The sequence below is a fragment of the Ammospiza caudacuta genome, chromosome 8, assembly GCF_027887145.1.
Source record: "Ammospiza caudacuta isolate bAmmCau1 chromosome 8, bAmmCau1.pri, whole genome shotgun sequence".
NCBI classification, from domain to species: domain Eukaryota; kingdom Metazoa; phylum Chordata; class Aves; order Passeriformes; family Passerellidae; genus Ammospiza; species Ammospiza caudacuta.
Window position 1 is genome coordinate 33,153,932 of NC_080600.1, and position 23,644 is coordinate 33,177,575.

Consider the following 23,644-nt stretch of genomic DNA (forward strand, 5'->3'; position numbering starts at 1 on the left):
GGATTCCCACCCTACAGGGAGCAGCAACATCCTGTGAAGCAGCAAGGGTTTTCATGAAAAACAGATGGAGCAGGGACTCAATTCCCATCGGGGGACTGCTGCGAGCAGCTGCTGAGTACCCCAGAGGGAGCAGGAGCAAGGTAGCACTCCGATGTGAACTGGCGCCCTCCCCTACTCTTAAATACTTTATCTACGGGAGCGCGCTATCTGTGAGTCACACACAGCACCCGCTGAGCCCCTGCTGCCAGGGGCTGGGGACAGCACCGGGAGAGGCACATCCCTGCCTGGGCACTATCACCAGGACAGCCACACCTCCAGGCATGCTTGACTGCTCAATTTGACTCGAGCCAATGATATAAAGGGAGAAAAGACACTAATAGATTTTGACTGAGACGCACCACTTAATCCTTTTTTCCCCATCAGTAAGCTCTCTTGCTTTCCCTTCATAGTAGGCATTATGCAAATCAAGAGTCCCCTGAAGTGATATTTGCAACTGCAGGATCATACAAGAAAGGGCACAATGCTTCTTTGCCAATCCAACCCCCTGCCCCTACTATTCTATTTCAAATAATACTATACTCATGGTAAGTACTAAAAATATGTACTCTACCATTCAAGCACTTAATGTTCTTAAATGCCACTTTGTTCAAGGGAAATGGCCTTTGTTAAACATGCAATTCACTGGGAACAGAATTTATATTTCAATCTGATTTACTATATCTATACATATATATATGGCTTTTTTCCCCCAGCTGATTACATCAGCTAACACCATGCAGCTAAAGAAGTACTTCAGGGACACTGTTGATAACTTCTTGAAACACTGGGTATCATCAGCTACTGCTTTATATGTGAACATTACAGCCACTTCCTGGGGCTTGAACGATTCAGTGAAAGGGTCACTGGGAAAGAAAAAAAGCTTATATCACAGTGCTATCAATGTATGTGCTGTGATCACCAAAAATAAATGGGTTGGCCAATTTTAGTTGAAGTAACCAACACATCAAATTAACTGCAGGACACTGAAACAAAGTTTTCCATGGAGAAGCAAACATTCTCAAAGACCAAGGCTGACTTTGACAAACATTCCTCTAGGGCACTTGACAGCAGTTTAAATAGCTTTAACTTAAACCACTGGCTGCCTCCTCTCTATAAAAAAGGTGTGATTTTCAGCAGCAATGAAAATGACCATCACCACGAGAGAGACATTTAAAATCCATACAGAGATTCACTTTCCTATACCCTAAGCACTACTATTTTTTTCACAGAATAAAATTGCAGACTATTCTGAACTGGAAGGGACCCACAAGGATCATCCTGTCCATCTCTCAAGAGAATGGCCCATACAGAATAACCTTGGCATTATTAGCACCATGCTCAAACCAACTAACTAATCTTTTTGCTAATTTTTGCAAGGTTGAAAGCCACACCAAGCATGCAGTGTGTTATTCTATTCAGAAGGATTAATCTTCCAAAGACAGAATTGGTTTCTGTGTCTCAGCTCTCCTTGTTAGCATTTTATTGCCATGAATTATTTGGGATTAGTAATGAAGTGTGGATCACAGGGCCCGGAGTCCTTCACAGGGGGTGTCTGCTCTGCATTCTGTCATTTGTTTCCCAACAGCATTGTTCTCACTTCATTAGAAAATGTTCATTGCAGCCTCTAACTTATACAGTCCAAGTGATCTACTGATTATTCCCCCCATTTTTTGGTAACTGCATCTATATTTGCTGTTTAATTTTAGGCAAGTGCAGGACTCACAGTTCTACTAAAGTTAATGTGTATTGTTCTAATGTCCTAGAAAAGTCAGATATCAAGCAATACATCAAACACTTAGTTTCCCTCTTTCATTGCCATATCCTGCAATCTCACCTCATCTTTTCCCACAATAAATTTAATCCTTGACATAAATGACTTTTTTGCTTCAGTGTTTGGCCCTAAGTTCCTACAGCAGCAGTGCTGATGCCAGAGAAGATGCAATGCTCAGGTGCTTCCTCAGCTTATTTGAGGCATCAGCACAGAGAGTTTTACTGCGTGACTCATGACTAAAGCTGTGTGGAAGGAAGGAAGGACAGAGGGAGGTCTGTCCAGCACAATCGCAAAGCAAATCTGCAGAATCATCATCAAAACCATCCTGCAACTTACGTTTCTCACTGATCCCATCTGGCCAGATCCAGAGGCCATTGGATTTTGGATTTGGCCCAATATGCAGACGCCTTTGTCCAAATCCCTTGTAGAATAAAATGTTGGCTCTCTTTATTGGCAGAGGATTTAGCAATAGGAAGAAGTTCAGTCCAAACCCTTTCTCCATGTGTGGCTGTTCCAAGAGATCCTAATTCACAAGGGCTCAGTCTTGACCCTACATCCTCCTGCTTCTACTGCAGGATCATCTGGCTTTCCATCAGCACAGCTGTGCTAAGTAACTCACACAAGGCATGGAGCAGCTGAAGCAAGATGTTAAATAGAAGATCTCCTCACTGCTTTGATAGTCAGTTATTATTTAATTGGCGTGGAAGTACTGGGAAGGTTGTAGGTGGTTCTGTAACCCATCATGCCAAAATGTGAAGAGCAGATAATTTTTATTTCATTATGCTTTTGTTCTGCACAGTCTTCAGTATTGTCAGAGTGTTGTTTGAACTTCAACCAATTAATGAAACATGAACTGCTTATTAGGTGACCCAAAAGGTCTCTCCCCTACGATTTGTGAATACCAAATCAAAATCAACGTGTTGCTGGTAAATGCATATGCATGAAATCTTTCAAGGCATCCTGGCTAAAATAGCTAATAATAAACCTCACATCATTCTTGAGAAAGCAGAACAGGAAGGGAAAAGGAGCCAACAAAAATAAAACATGCTTCTGCAAAACACTGCCTATGCAAGTTAGCATCAGCTACATGATCAATAGGTCACCCATTATGTATGGTATTTACATCTGATCTGCATTACTGCACTGCTGTGCTGGAATGGCCAACAAGGCTCATATCACTTCCTTCATTAAAATCTGCCTTCATATAAAATTTACCTTGATTTATGAGTTTGCATTCAGTGCTGTACATTTGAATGTAACACTGCCAAACTTTCTACAGTATTCACCTGCTGGTTGTAGAGCAGAGATATTTCAAGATGAAAACAAACTAAAGATGGTTGCAGAAGGCTTGTTATTATCAAAGAATGGAAAATAATAAACTTGTGCATATGGCCAGCATTCTGCTACCATAATGTCACTATTTATTATAATTTTTTGTTACTGAAAAGTAGTCTACACACCCTCTATTTCCTTAATCCTGAATTTATTAACTCTTTCACACAGATACACACACATACAATTATTCTTTTGCTTTCATTAAAAAATGTTGAGGGTGGTTTCCTTTGTATCGGCTGAAGACAAACTTATTTGGGTTTAGAATCTGGAACCTCAGGTCCTTGCACTTTCTTTCAAATGTACACATTTCAAATTCAGATAAGCCCACACCCAAGCTCAGTCCAGCCCTCCTTATCAGGAAGGTGAATTTTAGCTTCTCCATCATTTCAATGTTAATTCTGTGGCATCACAATAAAACTACACATGCTCCTTGAAGGCATGAAAAATCTCCCTCCTAACCCTTAAAAAAAATCTGTCAGTTATTCCTAAATATAAACCTGGCTAATAACAAGTTCCATAAGTAATTACACAGCACAGAGCACACAGAGCCTTTCCTTTTACTTCATTAATGCTATATGCTTCAAGGGAACACTGAGGAGTAGCAGATTTGTAGTATGAAATGAGAAATTTTCAGCCAAGAGCTTAGGAAAGGAGGGGCAATAGAGAAGGTGAGCAGAAGGAAATACTCAGCAGGAATGGAGAAAAAGAGGCCTCACTTGACAAATAGATTTTACCCTTTCTGTAAATCTCTTTGCCTCATTCACCACTCTGAAGTGTATGACTTTGAGTTCTTCTCAGCAAGTAGCCCCTTGCTCCTAAACATTTAGCTTTGGTCTGTCCAATGACTGCAGATTTATGCACTTGAACTCTTTCACTTCCTAACATTCTGTAAATAAGCCCCATCTGGTCTATCTCTCCTTGTGTCCAAGCCTCTTCTCCCCGAATGTAAGTCATACAGTCTCAGTTAGCTAATGCCTCCCTTTAAATAAACCAGACTTTTCAAACCTTGATCTAATGCCTAAGCTCTTTATGTCCCTCGAAAGAAGACTCTAACAGCTGCTCACTGTTACTATACACTAGATCAAGTATTCAGAGATGGATCTATCAAAGAGGTCAACTCCCTCCTGACACCACATTAACTAATCTGCTGCTATTTTAAACTTTGCTTAGCTTTGTTATTACTTCTACTTCACTGCACCACTTGACATAGACATAGTGCATTTCATAACCCATTTACCCAATTGATCAAGATCGTTCTGTGAACAACCTCATCCTTCTAAATTTTAACCATTCTGCCTATTTTAGCATCATCTGATAACACATGATAGCACAGTATAAATCATGAAGAAAATGTTATCATAAATCCAGCCCTCTAACTACCTGCTTTTGGCCACAAAACCAGATTTGTGTCTTTTCTTTATTGTTTGCCATATAAGAAACAAGGGAATACTCTTGCTCATTTTTTAATTTCTTCAAGCCTTTTTAATCTGGGTCTTCCTATTGACTTTGCCACAACAGCTCCCCTGACTGAAAGGATTACTTGGAAGTTTGATGCTTCCAAGATCAAGTCCCTGTTCTTTACCTGTCTTAATAATTTATTACTGAACCTGTAGATGCAGAGTGTCTAGAATAATGCATCCCGTGAAACTTTGTTAAAAGTCTCTGAAAATCCCAATATGTCTGCTGCTTCCCTCCTATCTAGATCAATATTTATTTAATTTAAAAAAGGAATCCAATTTGCTTGACATGATTTACTTTCCACAAATCTATGCTGACTTGCATTATGATGCTGTACTCTTATTAAACTGTATGCAACTGTAGCCTTAAGCTTGCTAGCAAATGTGGTTTTGAGACTGCATTTATAGGCAGTAGTATCCTCTGAGAGGCTGCAATGCCCAACAAGGATTTCACCACATTCTTATTACCACACTGGTCAGCTATTTTCCAGCTCAGACTGTTTTCCTTTAAAACAGCAAAACAACACTGACTCTTCTCAAATTATTTGATGCAAGCTCTTATTTCAAATATGTATTCACACTGTGAATCATAGTCATGTATCAGGAGTCTCACTGTGCCCAGCATTACAATTCCTGCTTAGAAAGAGTCTTCAACACCCAGGGAGTTTAGACTGTGGCAACAGTCCCACCACTGATCTTATTGTTGGGTCTCAGTGAGAAGCCAGGCCAGACCAGCAGAGGCAGCCAATCAAAATGTCAGCAGCACGTAGCTGTACGAAGGAACAAGCAGCTGCAGGGCTTCCTTCTGGCTTGTGTTCCTGTCCCAAATCATGCTCCACACTGTTCAAGTGACCCTAGGCAGGCTGTTCCTCCTGTGGTGACATGAAGCCCCTCCACCCTTGCCGCTGCTCACTGCTCTGATCCCACGTTTCACCAGGAGGCTGATGCTCAAATGCAGTCTCAGGGTATTGTCTGCAGCACCCTGGGTCCTATCTGCTCTGATAATGGGCCATGGTCACTTTAGCAAGCCGACGTGCCAACAACACATGCCACTTCAGCACTCATCTCCTATGGGCTTCAGCTCCCCACTCTGCTACTGTCACTGAATTCTGCACAGCTGCCTGGGGTAAGTTTCTGTCCAGTACTGATAGAGGGGGGCAAAACCCTCTCTGCTTTCTCATTCACTCCAATTTGGCAGTCACCAAAGAATTTCCAAAATCTCATCCTACCAATGCACATTTTCCCAGCTATTTGTGCAATGAAGTTTCCATTTTTATTCTTCCTCCCCTCCATTTCCTCTTACCATGCACTAACAATGCACTGAACTGAGCTCTTACTGATTTTTTTAGAGGACAATTTGTATACATTCAATAGTCAGAATGGGCTGGAATATCTTGGTATGTACTTGCCAGACTGGCATTCATCAGGACTGTGAAACAGAACAAAATCCCACTGCAGTAATGAGGCTTTTTAACCCCTTTGTGACAGCACAGCTAAATGCCCTTTCAACCCCATGTATAATGCCATCAGCTGGGCACAGAAACACAGACCTACCCAGTTCCAAACATGACAGGAATACAGAATTTATTTAGGCAGTATCAAGCTGTTTTTGGTATTTCTCCTCAAGTACCCTACCTTGAACTCCATAGGGGTGTACTTCTCATTCTTGGGGGTTGTGTTGCCCTTGTAATGGAGATGGTTGGGAGTGGTTGGGTGGATAACAGTGGACTCCTGGGACTGCCTCTGGCAGCGCTGGCAATACACGTAAATCACAAACGTTAACAGGCTGGAGCCGAAGAAACAGGAGACCCCAGTGGCAATCAGATGGATGAGACTAAAACCTGCAAGGGAAATGACAAGAGATGCTATTTTTAAAGAACAGCCCTTTTCCCTCCCCTGACAAGACCACAGGTGCAAATCAGAGCAGTGACATCTCGGGATCAACATTAATAAGCTGTTGAAGCCAGACTCTTACGTTCTAACATAAACTGACATAATCTCCCTGCAAATCGGTCTCCCCACTGCAGCTCTGCCTTGTGCAGTTTAACAGGTTCATGCACTGTTTTCTCAAAGCTCCCTCCCTGTCTCTCCTCTCTCCCCTCTATTGATATTGAAACTAAACATTATGTTAAGCTGACAGCTAAAGAAATGAGCCATACAAACAATGCACATTAATGGATTCCAAAGCATGTGCGTGTCATGGAAATAAGGGGATAAAAATGCTCAGTGTTTCTCTGAAGGGGAAGGAAGGGAGGGAAAAGCACTTTTTGTCGGCTGCCCAAAATGCCTATGGGACTGTGTGTGGGGTGGGGGAGATACACATTCCTCCCCCTTGTAATCCAAGTGTGCTCAGCATTCTTGCTTATTCATGGGATGGCATTGCCTTGGTTGGTCTGCGCTACCTCTGAGGTGTGTTTGTAGGGCTAACAGTGAAATAGGGGTCCTCTGGAGAACAGGAAAGATAAAGTGGACAAAGGAAAGGGGAACAGTGCTTGAAAAACACTTTTTTGTTGGCTTTCTCAGCAAATTGCAGAGATAGGAAATCAGTAGCAGGCAGGTGCTGGCTATAAAAGCCTCCTGCAGAGATCTCTCCATGTGGGATTGCACCAGCACTCTTCAAGGCCAGCACGGAGCTCTGGAAGGAGCAGTAGCTGAGCAGCCCACACACTGGCAAGCACCTAACTCACAGCTCTGACTGGTGGGGGAAGGCAAAGTCAAACAGCACTCTCGTTCCTCCCTCACCTCACTGAGTCTCACACCCCACAATAAAACACACCACCACCAGATCTCCTCTGACAACAGAACAAGCAGTAGAGACCATTAGAGCCACCAAGTTATCAAAGCAACCAGGGGCATTATGGGATGGCAAAACTTTATGACTGTTGTATCTTGCTATGTGCAGGGCGGACTAAACAGAAAGGAATCAGCTATTTGATTCCAAATGCTTTTCCTCTGCCTTTGCTCTGCCATCTTTCAAAGAGGAATGACAGAGGCCCTAGAGCCCGAGGGGACCCCCTGACTGCTGGCCCCAGGGTCAGTCACATCGCCTCAGTGGCGACTGCAGCGGTAAATTTCCCTTAACACTTAAAAAGCCAATTCATTTGGACAGACTGCTGTGTTGACTTGACTGTGTGTGGAGAAATGGGGCTGCTCAGAGAGTGGCTTTAAATGAGGCTCATTCTTAGTCTGATCACGGTGTGCAGTTTTTTGGTGCCATCTTACATTTTAAGTGATATCCTTTTCAGATAGCAGATTCTGCCCATTAGTCAATGGCTCTCGTCTAATCTCTAGTTAAAAAATATCCTTCTGATTTTAAAAAGAACAACACCAGTAGAGTTCTACAGCAAAGTAATACACTTCAATCATAATTACAGTAGGGACCATTCAGAATTTATTAAACTGATGAGCTAGATTTATTTTTCAAACCACATTATAAAATTCCATTGCAAGATTACCATTTTCTATTGTTTTGGATGATGGTCCCAAAAAACCCAGCAGAAATACTATAATTTCCTACTAAATGTCACTAGACTTTTTAAAAAATAAATTTCCTTTCTAAAAACCTCTGCCTATTTTGCATCACTCATGAGACCTAAAACATAGAATATGCAACTGTGTTCAGTAAAGCCACATGGCATGCTACCACATTCTCCTCCTGCCCAGATTTGCTTATATTCCAGTGAATGTTTCATTTCACTGCCACATTTGCAAGTCACAACATAAAGCTCTCTCCTATTTCACTCTCACCTTTGAAACACCCATCTGATTTTTCAAATGAGTTTTGGCTGTATCTTAGGGGGGAAAAAATAATATTATTTTGTTTGCAGCATGTGAGTCCCCAGGGGAAAGCTTTCTGGTTCATCACTTTGAAAATATAGATTTTCTGAGATGCATCAACAGAATTTCTATTGATTGGCTTCTTTGCCAAATATTGTAGAACACTACATTAATAAATAATATTAGCTATGGAAAAATGTATATAGCAACAGCACGGTGGTGGTGGAAAAAGAAGGAAATGTGGGTACAGTGTATAACAGTAGAGTGCAAGTTATAGCAAAGGATCCTGGAATCAAAGCAGAACCATTGCACCCTCTGAGGGAGAAGGAGTGATGCAGGAAGCCAAATGTTACATTGCAGGAGCTGAAATCTTAATTGCATTGATTGCCCTCAGTTGCAAACTGAGAATCCACATTTCCATGCCACAGGTGGCATGCCTGGTTTTGCCATGATCTCTACAGGGAGAAGAGATTTTGGCAGCCTGAAGATCATCTAGATTTCAGGAAAGCAGGGATGTGACGCAAGCAGGAATTGGCATGGCCATTAGTGTGAAACTAGCATTTTAAAACATTAAAGGAACCTGCCATTTTCTTCAGTCTGCATTTTTACCATAGGGGCTACCAGGGAGGTAGAAAAGTGACACTAATGGCTGGACCTTTCCATGTTACATGTTGAAAGAAGACACGGTTTCTGTGAGAGGTGAGAACTTGAATGAAAGGAAGTGCTTGGAGGACAAGTATAAACCTCTAATCTCATCCTATATCAGCAAAGGATCTGTTTAAGAGACCCTGTTCACTGAAATCTTTATAGGTTATTTAAAAACACCTGCTTCCAAACAGCTGGAGGCTTACAGTGGTGAATGGGGAATAACCCTTTCTTCCACCTGAACCATTTACCCTGGAGGTAGAGAGACACAAGGAATTGCTCTCTGGTAATTAATGACCCTCAGTGGCCAACCCAAACTTCCAAATAAATAAAAGTCTTGGACCTGATAAGTGGACATGAGATACATTCCTCCAGTCTGACTCAGACAGCAAGACTCCAGTGGAATTAAGGCTATCAGTGGGATATGAACTGTATAGATTAATGGTTTGGTTGATACTGCACAGGGAGAAAAGAAGTCAGGTTAAGATAAAAATAAGATATATAGTTAGTGGTAACCTACCTCCACAGTTCGTGCTCTCATCGATGCTGGAGGCTGGCAGGATCACTAAACAAAGGAAAGAAGATTGGAGAAAGTTATCATTTTGCCATCCCTTTATTTCTTCAAGTAATTAAACCCTTTGTGTTTCAGACACAAGAAGGTGTTCATAGTTCTGCAGCAAGCTGAGAGTCTCTCTAAATTGAATTATAGGCTCATGGTTTGAAACACATGCAACGAAACCTCTCCAAAGATCTTATAATTCCAGTTCTGTTACTTGATCACTCTTTAGCTTCTTCAGTTTAGGGAAAAGATGTTAGCTGATAAAAACATGAAAAAGAATACCATTGCCTATAGATGTCAGATTTTTAAGTCAGTGCAATGTAATCCAAAAAAAAGAACATGTGGAAAAGCATTATTCAGTTTAGACCCATATCAGATATTTGCCTGAGAGATTCAGTTTCCAGAAAGCACAGGGTGGAATATGCTGATGACCATCTGTCCATCAATAGTGTTGCTCTGTTAGACCCTGGATTAATCTCCCACCTTCATACCCCAATTATCTGTATCTGCCTCACCTTAATTCTTATCTCTTTTGGGATGCTTTTTGGATACCTGAAATCAACGACCTTCTGTTGCCCATATGCATACTGAGAACAGAGACAATTTTTATAACCCAGCCTAAGACAAACCATACAAGTTTAAAAGCTTCAATTCAGGTGAAGCAACACTAGTTATTCGTTACGGATCAAGGTAATTCTGTTTAAAAGAAATGCTAAGCTGCTTAAGGGAAAGCCATTTATCCCATGCCTGCCACAAGGGAATTTATAACATTTATCTATTTCCTTGTTTTTCTAGAAACATCCAAGCCCAATTTTTAATAGAGAAAATCTCAGCCTACTTTGACAGTCCAGGCATGAGCTGCTCTCCGGAACTGGCCCACCCTGTCCTCCTGGATGACCCGGTACATACCAGGAATTTCATTGTAGAGGCACTCCTGGTACTGAGTGCTGTTTCCGACGCACTGGGAGGAGTCCGGGCTGTGCACCTCGCAGTAGCGGCTGCGGTACTGGATGCCCTCTTCATTGCACAGGCTCCACTCTGACCACTCCGACCAGCCACCTGAAATCCAGGGGCAGCAAAACACACACAGCGTCACCAAGAAGGAAAAGGATGCTTCGTACATATCAGACTTCTCCCATGCTGAAGGATCCCAGATCCTGGCCTGGCCTCTCTCACACATGTTTTCCATGGATCCTTAGCGGATTTAATTTTCTCAGTGCAAGCATTGCACTCTACTTGTCAGGTTGTAGTTCTCTTAATGTGGACTAAACTAACCCTTGGTGGAGCACTTCACAGAACAAAGTTGTCTTAAAACCTCCTACATCAGCTCTCTGGTCAAAGACATACAAGGAGCAGGGTGGGGCAACGTTGCACCAAGACGTCCAAGCTGTGATGTGGCCTCCCAAAGACACCTCAAGCAGCCAGCACGAATTAGAGCATTCACAGAGTTTTGCTGAGGTTCCTAAGGACAGGATTGAGCCTGCACTGGATCAGAAATACACAAATCTAAACCCTGTCCTCTGAGTTGTAGCACATGCTGATCTGTTGTCTGTGAAACAAAAAGGAAGGACTGTCCTTCAGCAACTGTACAGATTGCTGCCTCATGACTCCTTTTGTTTGTCAGGTCAACTTCCACATTGAAGAACCAAGTTCCTGCTTTTTCCATTACTTGAAAGAGATTAACCATTAGCAAAATTTTGCTTGACCAGCACCAGAATGCCAGAGCAATGGCCAGTGAACACACAAAGAGGAAGGAGTTCCAATGCAGTTGATACTGGGATGTCTCCTTATCCCCTGGCTCAACAGACATTGAATAAACGACCAAAAAACTTGTAACTGGTGGTGTTTCTGGTTGTTTTTTAAACATTTTGCAGCTGTGCCTTGCTCCCAGCAGCCTGGAAGCCAGCTGGAGCAGGGATGAGGAGCGGCTACCTTGGCAGGGGTGTGTGTTGCAGAGGGCCTCCTCGGTGTGCAGCCCGATGCAGATGTCCTCCCCGCTGGATGGAGCTGGGTTGGTGCAGGTCCGTGTGCGCTGGTAGTGCCCACCCCCACAGGTGGCTGAGCAGTGAGACCAGGGAGTCCAGCAAGACCACGAGCCTTTCACTGGAGGACATTGAAAAGCACAGACAGGTAGAGGCCATTGGTTACTCCTATCACTGTGACAAAGCTGGAGATCCCCAGTGTCTCACCTTGCACATCCACCCTGCCCACACTAGCTAACAGTTTCCTGCACCCCAGGACATTTGGGCCTGACAACAAGAACTTCACATCAAGAAAGGGTACAAATCCACTTCACTCTGTGGATGCAGAATGAAATCTATGCAGAAAAAGACTCTGCATCATAAAGAAACTATTCTTTGTTGTAGTCATTAATATTCACTGAAATATTCTACTCCAGTCTATTCCTTTCCTTTTTATAAAACAGCATTGCTGCTACTACTACTATTATTATTATTAATGTTATTAATATTAATAATAATATTATTATTACTAGTACTACTACTACTATTACTATTACTATTATTACTATTTCTACTACAAGGACTACTATGTTGTCTCCTGAAACTTCATAGCAACAGCAGATTTACTTGGGAAAAAAGCACTGTAGCACCAAAGTTGAGCTTATATGGCACCTTTCTGTGGGAGGCCCAAGTCCTCTAGTTGCAGCCTTCAGGAAACAGCAACTCAGAGGCATTGAACTAGGTGACCTTTAAAAGGTCCCTTCCAACCCAAACCACTCTATGATCTAAGCATAACCCCATAAGAGTTTAATAATAAAACTAGGGAGGAACTTAAGACCCCTGAATCCCCCAGCCCCCACCCACTAAACTGCCTGGTTTGCAGATCCACATGCCATTAATTCAGAAGATAATAACCTGATGACTTAGAGCAAAATAAACCCAGGATTTGTGTATACACATTGAGTGAGGCAGGGAAGGAGGGAGACACAGAGAAATAGTAATCATGCACTCAGAACAGATTGTAAAACATCAGAGTGTCTGAGGGGAGAAAACAGCACAGAAAAGGGGCACAGACATTAGTGAAAAAGCCACTGAGAGCTTCCAAAATAGTACTAATAGCTGCCTTTATAGTGCTAGAGTTATTTCCTTTTTATAGGCCATAGAGTGCAATATTTGGCACTCCTGTTATACTCTTGCTGCACATTCTGATCATATCTGCATTTGAATTTTATCTTTGTATTGAATTTTAGAATCATAATAGTACGACTATAATAGAGCATTTTCAAGTGTAGGCCACAAACTACATTGCCAGAGGTAGATAATTGCTGGAACTGCAAAGAGGCAAGGTAATTTGTGTAAGATTACTTAAATTTACTTTAGACAGTTATTACAGAGCAAGGGGAAGGATAAGTGAGAGAGAATACAGTAGTCAATGGTCTATTACTACTATTCTGGACCAGGAGTGCAACATAAACATGAGGACAAACTCGAAAACCAGGAAACCAGGCAAGAATACTCCCTGCTGGCTGTGCAGGAAATGGTAACTGATGTCAAGAGTAGATGCCCATCGCAAGAACAATACGTAAGCAGGAGAGGGGGAAGAAATAAGTGTTCACAAGAAGAACCACCACATCAAGCATCTCTATACAGTATTAAGCCACATTTATTAAGTCTGCCTTCTCATCATGGAGCAGATGCACCATGATGCCCTCCACTGGATGGAGCATCAAATCTTCCTGAAGCAAAGGATTGCTAAAAGCCACCATACTACTTCCTCTAGAGGATGTGGCTGTGTTACCCTCTGAGCTGAGGTGAAACCTAAGTCAGCACTAAAGATAATATATGCTGGTCATTACAATAACTTTAAAAAACATAAGGAAAAATTCCCCAAATTAAAAAAAAAAAAAAGAAAAAAAAGAAAGAAGGCAGCTTAGAAATACTGATTTTGTAGTTGTTGTTGTTGCTCTATCACTAAGATTTAGGAAAACACCTCTGAATTTCATGCAGGAAGATGATCATGGTTACCTGGGCAGGGGTGAGGATTGCAGTCTTGGTACTCCATCGCTGACCCCACACAGGGCAAGCCACCATTTTTAGGTTCAGGGTTTGTGCATGTTCTCTTCCTGATTCTAAAGCCCAGCTCACAGTCCCTGGAGCAGGAAGACCAGGCCCCCCAAAAGGACCAGCCCCCATTGATAATCCGTGCAGAGGTCTTACCAGTCTTGAGGAGGTCATCAACAAGAGCTTCAAGGAAAACAAACAACACACCAAGATCCGAAATTAGTAATTTGCTGAGCTTTTAAAAAGGGGTTCAGCTTATGAATAAAATCAGGATCTATGTGCCCTGCAGAATAGTTTCTGTTGAAATCCCTTGGCAAGAGGGTTTTTTTTTTTTCCCAGAGCTACAGCTAAACTAGATAGAAAAAGAAATTTGTAGGCATACAAACTGAGTCTGCTTGTAACCTTGATAAATCACCTCCCTGGGCAGCAAACTGTGGCAGTCCAGGCTGTGCCCTCAAGATGCTGCCTTGCATCACAGCAGTCCTGCAGGGAACAACCTGAGAAACAGCGCGCAAGGGGAGAAAGAAAAGACACACTATCCTGAGAACAGCTCTTCTCTTTTTTACACCCTCATTACTTGCCTGTTGTCTTTGGGGCAGCCTAGCAGGAGCAAGAACAAATCTACACACTGCCATAAGCACAGAGCTCACGTGTGTATATGTGTGTCACGGGGCACTCCCCATCCCTGCCCCTCTGCAGTGACACCAGTCGCACATGTTGACACTACTGCAGCCACAGTCAGGGGCTTGTTGTTCCGAGAGCACCTCCCTTGCACCGCCCCCCCTAGGCCTGCCCCGGGGTCCCTGTGAGCTGGCAGGACGTACAGTCAGTGTCACACACTGCAGAGCCATCGTTGGGGCAGAAGCGACTCTCGGTTTTCTTCCTCCCGAACTGCAGCTCGTGGGGGTCGGACAGCTGGGCCCGGCACGTGTAGCGGAAGCGCTGCTCCTGGCGGGCCCCGTTCTGGGTGATGTTGACAGGCATCCACGGGGTCCAGGGGGTGTTCCTGCGCACCTCTGGGCAGCTCTCCGGGTTGCAGGTCTTGTATTCCTGCCAAGAAGGAAAACCACTCCCTCCTTACTTACTAAACAGCAGCAGCCTAACTGGCAGAGGCTTATTTACACTTCAGAAAATAACGGGGGTACTCTCTGGATCTCAAACAGTCCCCATCCACCTTATCTGACCTCACAGGAACAAAATGTGGTGATTATGGAGGCAGTGTGCTACATAGGTGGACCTCAAGGGTAAACTGCGCTTGCTATTTTTATGTCTCCCTCAGGTTTGTGTTTCTTTGCTGACTCAAAGTCCTGTGGGGCTTCAACAGCCTGGTTCATTATCAGCAGGAGAATAATTCTGGCAAGAGATAATAATAACAGCAAACAAGTTTTCTGCTCTGACCCTGAGATGCTCTTCTCAGGTCAGCCTAGAGAAGCCTCAAGAGGACAAGATGTCAGTAAGGTCTATTCCTTGAAAGTTTATAATTTTACTTTTAATAGTAGGGTTTAGAGTAGATATTTTACAGCTATTTTTGTTTGGTTGGCTTTTCAAACTCTCTAGTGAAGGTTATGAACCATTTGCCATCCTTGGTCTAGAGCAGCCATTGAGCGCACACAGCATTCTGGCTGGCTGGGAATGGGGGATTCAAGGGTTTTACAATTCTTATCAGTAACGGGAGGAATTCCAGTGACAAACATTTGTGTTCTTGATTTAAATTAACTAAATGAACAACTCTCTTCTGGCAGAGGGGAAGAAATGTAATGCTTCAGGGCTTCATGATTCTACTGTAAATGCCAAATAATGCCAAATATCTTGGTAAGAAATGGGAGGTTCCAGATCAAACCTGCTTACACTGAAATGAAGCCCCACACAAGCTGCATGAAACAGCTGCTGGAACAGCAGTGGGAAAGTAAAGAGAACAAATGGGGTGTTGGACCTGTTGTTTACTCAAGTGTGACAGTGCAACTCGTTTTTGATGTGTGTGTGGCCTCCTTGACTCAACAGGATCATCCTTGGGAGTGGGACAGAAGAAAGGAGCATGTCTAGAGCTTTCAGGTAAACGATTTGATATCAGCCTACAGAGGCCTAAGGAAGAACTCAGTATACAAGTCTGTCCCTAAATCTGCCACCCCTCTGTTTCCAAGTTCATTTCAGCATCCTCTGCAGCAAAAACTGAAGGCAGCATTTTCTTCTTGCTTGAGAAATAAAACCACAATGGAGAGAGAAGCTAAATACCCCATTCCTCAATGCTACTGTCAATAAGTACTGTCAATAACCCCTCATGCAATGTCAGTAAATAATACATACCACAGCACAGCCTGGACATGTGTTTCCATTTTCACAGGACCTCTGCCTTGAATGAATCCCTCCGCCACAATTCACGCTACATTTATTCCAGGGTCCCCAGGAAGACCAAAAAATCGGTAATGGACATGGATTGTTCTCATTACAGAATCTGAAAGAAGAAAGTGCATTGCTTAAAAAACTCCATGTCAGCACATCCAAGGGAGGAAACGGTGTGGGACACAAGACTGCACACTGCATTTGGGCACAACTGATGCATGCACAGAGCCAGCAGTGGCTGACACAACATCAGATTAGCAATATTCCTGTCCATGGAGAGGAATGTAGCCTTTGTACCAAATGGGAGTGACTAATCAGGCTGAGCTTGTTGGAGTAAATGGTTGAGATCAGGTTTTCTGAAGTGCTATGTCTCAAAACTTTTTCACAATCACTGAGTCTACAAAAGAGCTCATAAACTGATGCCCAAGTGTCAAAAAGAGAGAGTGGATAGCAAATATTCTAAATGGGATGACTGGTGGAAGGACAACTCAACAGTGATCTGTCACTAATAGCAGGTACTAAACACCTCACAATCTTCTTTTTACACAATCTGGCTTTTACTGCTGCCTCAGCCCTAAAAAGCTAGAGTTTGCAACTGGACCCTATAGGCATCTAAAGGCAGGCCCTAAGTGAATGCTATTTCATGTTTTGTGTCAAAAGTAACTGTGATTTTGTTCATTTTTTTAATCAATATTGTTCTCAAATTTAATCAGATAGAACTGCAACTGACTCAGAGGTAGTCTTTAAACCCAAAAAGAACTGTTGTGAATGGACACAAATCAAACAAAACATTAAAATGTCTTGAAACATGGAAGTTAAATGAATTGCTCTTTTTATTCTGAGAAATGCAGAGACATATGTCTTAGTGACCACCCAAGGGACAAGCAACAGCCTATTGCCAAGCACAGGTGACCTTTCATGAAATGTCAGGCCTGGAAGGAAGTTGGGATGCCTTGAAACATGTATTTCACGAGGGGCCAAGCTTGAAGAAGGGTTATAGTGCAGATGGCTCTGTAGGTTCAGAAAGTACTAGCTTTTTAGTAATTTTGTGTGAAATTTTCATAGTTTAGAGAGGAAAAAAGATGGTTTTTTGATACCATACCCTGCAAAAACTCAAGCCTGAATCTGTGAGTTAAGCTGTATTTTGCCTTGAACTGCTTTTGGAGCATCAGTACAAGTAACAGAGCCTTGGAAATGGTGCAACTGGCAGTGAGTTGCATATACTCAGCTGCCACTCCAGGGATGGATTGGAACGGAGTAACTGTGTCCATAAACTCTACAGTGCCAACAGCAGGCACAGCTTCTGCCTTCGGGGAGGAGGTCAGCCCTCTGTGTGGGACAGGAATACCTGCAGAGGTCAGAAGGGTCCTGCTTGGGAGTGAGAGCAGCTCTGAAGTGTCTGATGTTCACAGGCTCACTGAAAGAGGGTGTCCATGCATCCCTCCCACGCTCCAGGATTGCTTCCACTCTGCACTTTGAGCCCAACAGCCTCAATCTGCCTTCCCAGCACCACTACAGCCACAGGAGTGAACACACAGCATCATGGCCAGCCCTTACCTTTCCTCCCTGCTCTGTCCAACGCAGACCCTGCCCCCGTACCGGGGAGCAGGATTGCTGCAGGAGCGCTGCCGGACCTGGAAGCCGATCCCACAGGAGGTGCTGCATGGGGCCCAGGAAGACCACGGTGTCCAAGCGCCATTTCTAGCAAAAAGGGTGAGAGAGAACAACTATGGGAGAAGTGTTGAACTCACGGGAGAATAGATCATTCATTTCAACCAGACTTTGTATTGGGGGAGTTTTTTAAAAGGGATTTTCAAAAGTGCCTAGCAGTGGCCTAACTTTCCTCCCTTTAAAGTCTCTAAGAATTGGAAAGGAAGACAACTAAGCCAATGCCTAATGATTTTGAAAACATCTCCTAGAATTTACTGGGCAATAGTGTGGTTAGTATAATTTTCATTGACTATTCCCCATCATCTTCCCCATGTATCATAACCCTGCTCTTCTGACCCACTGGCTTATCCCAAAGTTGTATGTTCCAAACTCTTCTGCATAAAGAGTTCTGGTTTTGAGGATACGAATGCCAGTTGTGCTGAAGGATATAAAAAACTTACCCTCTGCTAATTCAGTAGGTACTGATGCTTTAAATCTTTTACAGCAACACCACTGCCAGCTCCCATGTTTTTATCACAAACCTCATAATATCTTGTGTTTTCCTAAAGCCTTCAGCATTGAATCCTATTAAGTGGAAATCTGAAATTTCATTAAAAATAACAATAATTGCCTCTAGCTTTCATGGCCGCCTGCAGACGTCACTGTAGTGTGACCTTAAATTTGTAGCAACCAGAGGCAATTAAGAGCTCAGAGGCAGGATCGAGTTTCATGGTTTAATGAGTGATCACATCTCTGCTGAACAGTGGTAACACAGCCTGAAGCCAGGGTGATGTAAAACCGCCCAGTTCACACCTCAGCGCTGGAGACGTTGGCAAAGCTCCTGTGAGAGGCTGAGCACGTGCAGGTGCCTAAACGTGTGCTTACACAGAAGCCAACATTTTCATCTTTAAAATCTTGCATCTATTAAAGCTCACCTTCCTCTGATTTGGCAGCACTGGACCTTGAAGCAGGAGAGGAGGAACCATATCTCATCCATTCTGTGCTGCAGGTTTCATTTCATATGGAGCCAGTGGTAACGCTCTGTCTTATAAAACTGCCTAATCTTGACACTTCAGTGCCTTAAGCCAAAAAATATCTTTCCTTGGTGTGTTTTTTTATAAAGAAAAGCCTTTCAAAAAAATCTAGTCAAAAAACAACTCAGGTGCTCTCTGACTCTTGAAAGCTAAGCTTGAAAACAGATGTTAATTTTCAAAGCATTTACTGAACTAATAACACTGCTGGCAAGACGTATTTTCTGGCATAGCACCAATCAGGGCAGAGGATGAAAGTTAAAACCCACATTGCCCTTCACAGTTTTTGTATTTTTTATCAACTCTTGCCTGTTCTTGGCAGCTTTATTTCAGAACCCTGTTAGATCTTTCCCCCCTCCTCTTCTTGTTCTCTTATCCTACTCCCTCTCTCCCTTCCCCTCTCCCACCACAAACAAGGTCAAAGAACAAGAAATCCACTCATATAAAAATTCTATTATTCCATATTATTCTGCCATGTTTTAAACTACCTACTACCTCCCCACTCTTTACCCCAAAAGAATGATTATATGTAAAATTATGAGAAAAAAAAATCAAACGGAAGGTTGCTGTTACTGCTGCAAAAAGGGCAAGTAATTTCCACTAAAGAAATCCTCAAAACCCCAACAATTCTCAACACCCATTTGTGTTTCAGGATTTTTAACAGAAATAAAGATACCTTCCACTTTCAGATCTCCAGCTTTTTAATAGAACTCATCTTTAAACATCCTACTCCCTCTTTGCAGAAAGAAATCTCAATGCCATATGAAGTCAATTAAAGGAAATTTGAGGGCTGAAGCGGATGTAAGATGACCAGATGTCCCTATTTTTCAAACCATGCTGTTTTCGTGTGTCTTAAGATTGAATAATCTGTTTTTCATCCCCTTCTTAGAAGCTGTTCCTGCCTTAAGAGGCATCAGAGCAGTGCTGAGAAATCCATCCCACTGGCATGTTTTCCATTTGTCACTGACAGAGAAAGCCTGCTTGGGAAAGGCTTTGCTTAGCCCACAGTGGCAACACAGGGGTAGGAATGACTGCACACCTTTTGGGCAACACAGCCCATAACTGCAAGGAGAAATGCCAATTAAAACATGAGTATTGCTGAATTTTTGGTGCCAAGGCCAGCACTGATCTCCAGGGATGAGTCAAGAGACAGCTGTCCTTAATGCAGTGAATGTTTATGGAGAAGATAAAGTAGATAAAAACTATATTGACCCAATATTTACCAAAATCCTGTCTGCCCCCACCCTGATTAAATAGTGCTTACACTACTGCATCATCTTCCCTTGAGTCATGACATGATGTGATCTGAGGGTGGTGGGGCACCACAGACACAAACACCATGGCTATGTTTGGGCACCCTACAGGAGGACATTTATTTTCCATACTGCCAGAGCTGAGCTTCAGGCTCCCATGGACAGGCAGTGCTTTGGCCCCAGCTGAGCTGCCTGTGCTGCTCCAGCACCATCCTGGCAGTCATCTCCCACACCTGCTGGCTGCCAGAGGATGAGCCAGAGGATGAGGAGCTGCTCTCACCTGCACAGCAGACAGCCTGTGCTGCAGACAGGTCACAGACTCACAGAACAAGGCAAACAAGCCCTGCCTGGAGCTAGGCTCAGCCCCGTCCTTACAAGTGTTGCTCTGAAGGAGCTCTGCTTGGTTTTGGCAAAGTGGCCTTGGAACCCAAGCTCTGAAAAATTATGGGCTTGTTGATTTTTTCAGTCTGCTGTTCAGCTGGCTGACAGCTACCTCTGCCTTACTCATCTCCTCCTGGATGGGTGGACTACTCATTGTACAGGTGAAGGAAACCAAGGCACAGTAGAGTGTACAGTAATTTGGGGTGTTCATCTTCCAAGAGCCTTGCCTGAGGGCCCTTCACTCAGAGCGCTTGGGTTTCTTCATTGTACACTAACTTCAAGCTGGACCTCACACACCTCACACTGGCTGGGATACAATGGCATGGTCACAAGGAAAGAGCTAAGCTGTGGATACACACAACTCTTGCTCCCTTGAGAAGCACAAAGATGCTGAGGTACCTTGAACAATTTGCGACCTCAATCCTGGCCCCTTCACAGCTGCGACCTCCACAGCGAGGACGAGGGCTGTCGCATGAACGTGATCTACACATACAGGAGCCTGTGCTGTCCCCATCTGAGTGCTCACACAGTTGCCATGGGGACCAAGGCCCCAATCTTCCATTTGTTGTCAGGTTTTTCACCTAATTTTAAGAGAAAAAAAAGTCATTAATAGCAAGTTTACATTTCTGGAGACAGTCCCACAATAGAAATGCCAAACAAAGCTGCCGGGGGGATTAGGATGCATCTTAGATGGGAGCTGTCTGTGCTTGTGAGCAGGATTCACAACAGAGGGTTGTTTTCAGACAATGCCACATCAATATTTACCCTCCAAATTCCACGCTGCATACCTAACATGTGCACACAGGCACCAAGCCGACCCAGCCAGCACCACACCAGGAGCAACATCCATCTGCCACACCACATAAACACCATGCTCCCTTCTCCACACTGCACAGATTCAGCCTTTCAAGCAACACAGTGGCCTGTACTGACTGACCCCACTCCATCATATTCCAGCCTCTGCAGGGCTTCTTGCAGAGTATTTTCCAAGTTAGTGTTCCTATAACCATAGTGACCAGCTGAGAGGCCTTGCTGAGTTGGTGCTGCCCAAACTTGCAGTAACAATTATTTCCCTTTCTAAACTGAGGCACAGTCTAAATGGCTGAAGAACAAAAAGTGGACATGATGGTGACTAGCATTAATGCTGAGGATCACATACAGAGTAAGAATTACTACAGAGTAATTATTTACAGAGTAAGAATTCATCTCAAGACAATTTATAGACCAGACCATACTGCTATCTGTTCCCTCTGCCCTTTGCTTCATGCCTGCACAGCCCTGAAGAGGCTGGGACTTGACAGTTTCCTGCATGCTGTAGTGAAGGAAAAACAAAGTAGTACTGGCAGACCAAGAGCATGAGAAACAGAACTGTTCCCGGGCTGTGACAACCCTCCAGCAGACAGGGTGTCAGAGCTTGCTCTCCATTTGCTTAACCAGTGCTTCCAGGAGAGCCCGAAGCCAAGGGCTGGGAGACCAGATTGCTGGGGCCTTTGCCCCCAAGGCTGTCTGGAGAGGATGTGAGCAACTTGCTTCTCCTGGAATCCCTCCTGGCCGCTACTGCCTTCTTGTGCCCACTCCACCGCTACTGCAAAATCTTGCAGCCCAAGACCATGTCTTGAAAGCTTCCCTGAACACCCCTGTCCTGGCATCGCCTCTGCTACTGACCTGAGAAACACGATGCAGAAAGGGATTGGTGCTGGCCCTGCCAGCCTACAGCTACTCCCTTGTAAGAGCACAGCACCATGATGCACTTCTGCCCTGCTGGCTCCCTCCATGCTCCCCACCCCATGTCCCATCCCAAAGTGCCAGGCAGATGGCACAGATGGTGGTGCCTGCAAGCAGCTCATGCCTGTGGGGTGACCCATGTGGTGGTGTGGTGCTCAACAGCTTTGGTAAAAGCCTGCAGCAAAGGCAACACTGGATTTGGCCTCAGTGTTGCACGCAACAAAGGGTGAAGGCAGGAAGAGGCTGGGTCTCTGGCAAGCAGCCCTGGCCCCAGATCTGAGCCAGCTACCCTGACAAACCCCACAGTGCCATGCTCCACTGAGCCCTGCTGCCAGCAGGATCAGTCCCCTGGGCTGCCCCAGAGGGGGAGTGATTGGCTTGGCTCTGCTCTACAGAAGGCACAGAGGGGCTGTGAGCCTGCTCAGCAGTCATGCAGGGAGCCAACCACAGCCAGGGGAGGAGTGCTTCCCAGCATTCATCCTCTGAAACATGCTGCTCTGTGCTTATTCTCCACGATTGGCACTACGTTAAACACTCCGAATGTACCTCCGGTGGGTTGTCATCTTCCCCTCTCACCCATCTACAGCAGCATCAAAAATATGCAGCAGTGGCATGGAAGCAATTTAGATCTGATACTGCACTCCTCAGGCTGCAGCTGGGGGTTTCAGGCATCTGCTGTAAGCCTTTGTTTGCAATAGATTATCATGTAGTTGTAAAAATTTGCTCTGGGCTGAAGGTTACAAGGCAAGATGCCCACGGAGGAGATCATGGAGCTTTGTTGTTGTTGAATTTGCTGTTTTAAACATTGTTTAAAAATCAGTACAGCTGGGTTTCTAGAGGTTGGAGTAGGGGAATCAAAATAAGTACTTTGAGGTATTTAATACTAGATTTTTATCTCATTTTCCTCCTGCCTTAGAAAAGTCATAATCCAAGTATTGGATCATTTCTATTCATTTTTGAGCCAGAAAGCCTTGCTGATTCCAGCAGGGAGTTCTGTTCCGAAATCAATGGAATGATGTGGCCCGTGGCATCAATTAAAAAAAAAAGCAAATAATCATTGGCTCATAAGTGATACTGGGAAACAACCCAAAAATTAAACAAATAAGCAACCATAACCAAAGTGCTGAGATTTATAAACATGTCACACTGTGAGTGTGGGAAGTTTTTATACTTAAGAAATTACATATGGATTATCATTCCATCTTTAAATCCACAAAAATATCTTCAAAAGAGTAAACTTAGGAAGTGGTATAAAAACCCATATGCACTGATCTTTTTCAGGAATACCTTTATAAGGCAAATCCTTTGAAGCCTACACGGTGCCCATCAGGCAGAGAGGACATCTTTAAAAACACATCTGATCAAATGCCCTTCTCTCACCTGACAATATTGCCATTTCTGGAATTCTTGTCTTTTTTAAACTGCCATACTCACACCAAAGACCGAATCTTTTTCTTTCTTCCTTGGAGAATCTAAAAGGACAAGTGCAGGATCTAAAAATTCAGACTGACCACTCCTAATCTCTGCTACCAGGATATTTTCCATGTTTATTCTGATATTACAGGTGAGACTGGAAGCATTCCTTGTTCCTTCAATCAATCTATTCTTTATCTTGGGATTCAGATACAAACTGCTTATAATTTTGCCAAGCTTTAATTA

At 43.7% G+C, this 23,644-nt stretch overlaps 1 protein-coding gene across 1 annotated transcript in view; it reads right to left on the reverse strand.

The window, feature by feature from the left end:
- The window catches only part of SEMA5B (semaphorin 5B), a 177,171-nt gene that overhangs the window by 10,817 nt on the left and 142,710 nt on the right, over nt 1-23,644 (reverse strand). The window contains exons 13-21 of the mRNA XM_058809538.1: nt 20,660-20,841; nt 17,503-17,646; nt 15,910-16,057; nt 14,430-14,655; nt 13,570-13,788; nt 11,516-11,686; nt 10,493-10,642; nt 9,545-9,589; nt 6,238-6,443 (exon numbers count right to left, since the gene is read on the reverse strand). Coding sequence (XP_058665521.1) covers nt 6,238-6,443; nt 9,545-9,589; nt 10,493-10,642; nt 11,516-11,686; nt 13,570-13,788; nt 14,430-14,655; nt 15,910-16,057; nt 17,503-17,646; nt 20,660-20,841 — 1,491 coding nt within the window. The remainder of the gene's footprint in view (nt 1-6,237; nt 6,444-9,544; nt 9,590-10,492; nt 10,643-11,515; nt 11,687-13,569; nt 13,789-14,429; nt 14,656-15,909; nt 16,058-17,502; nt 17,647-20,659; nt 20,842-23,644) is intronic.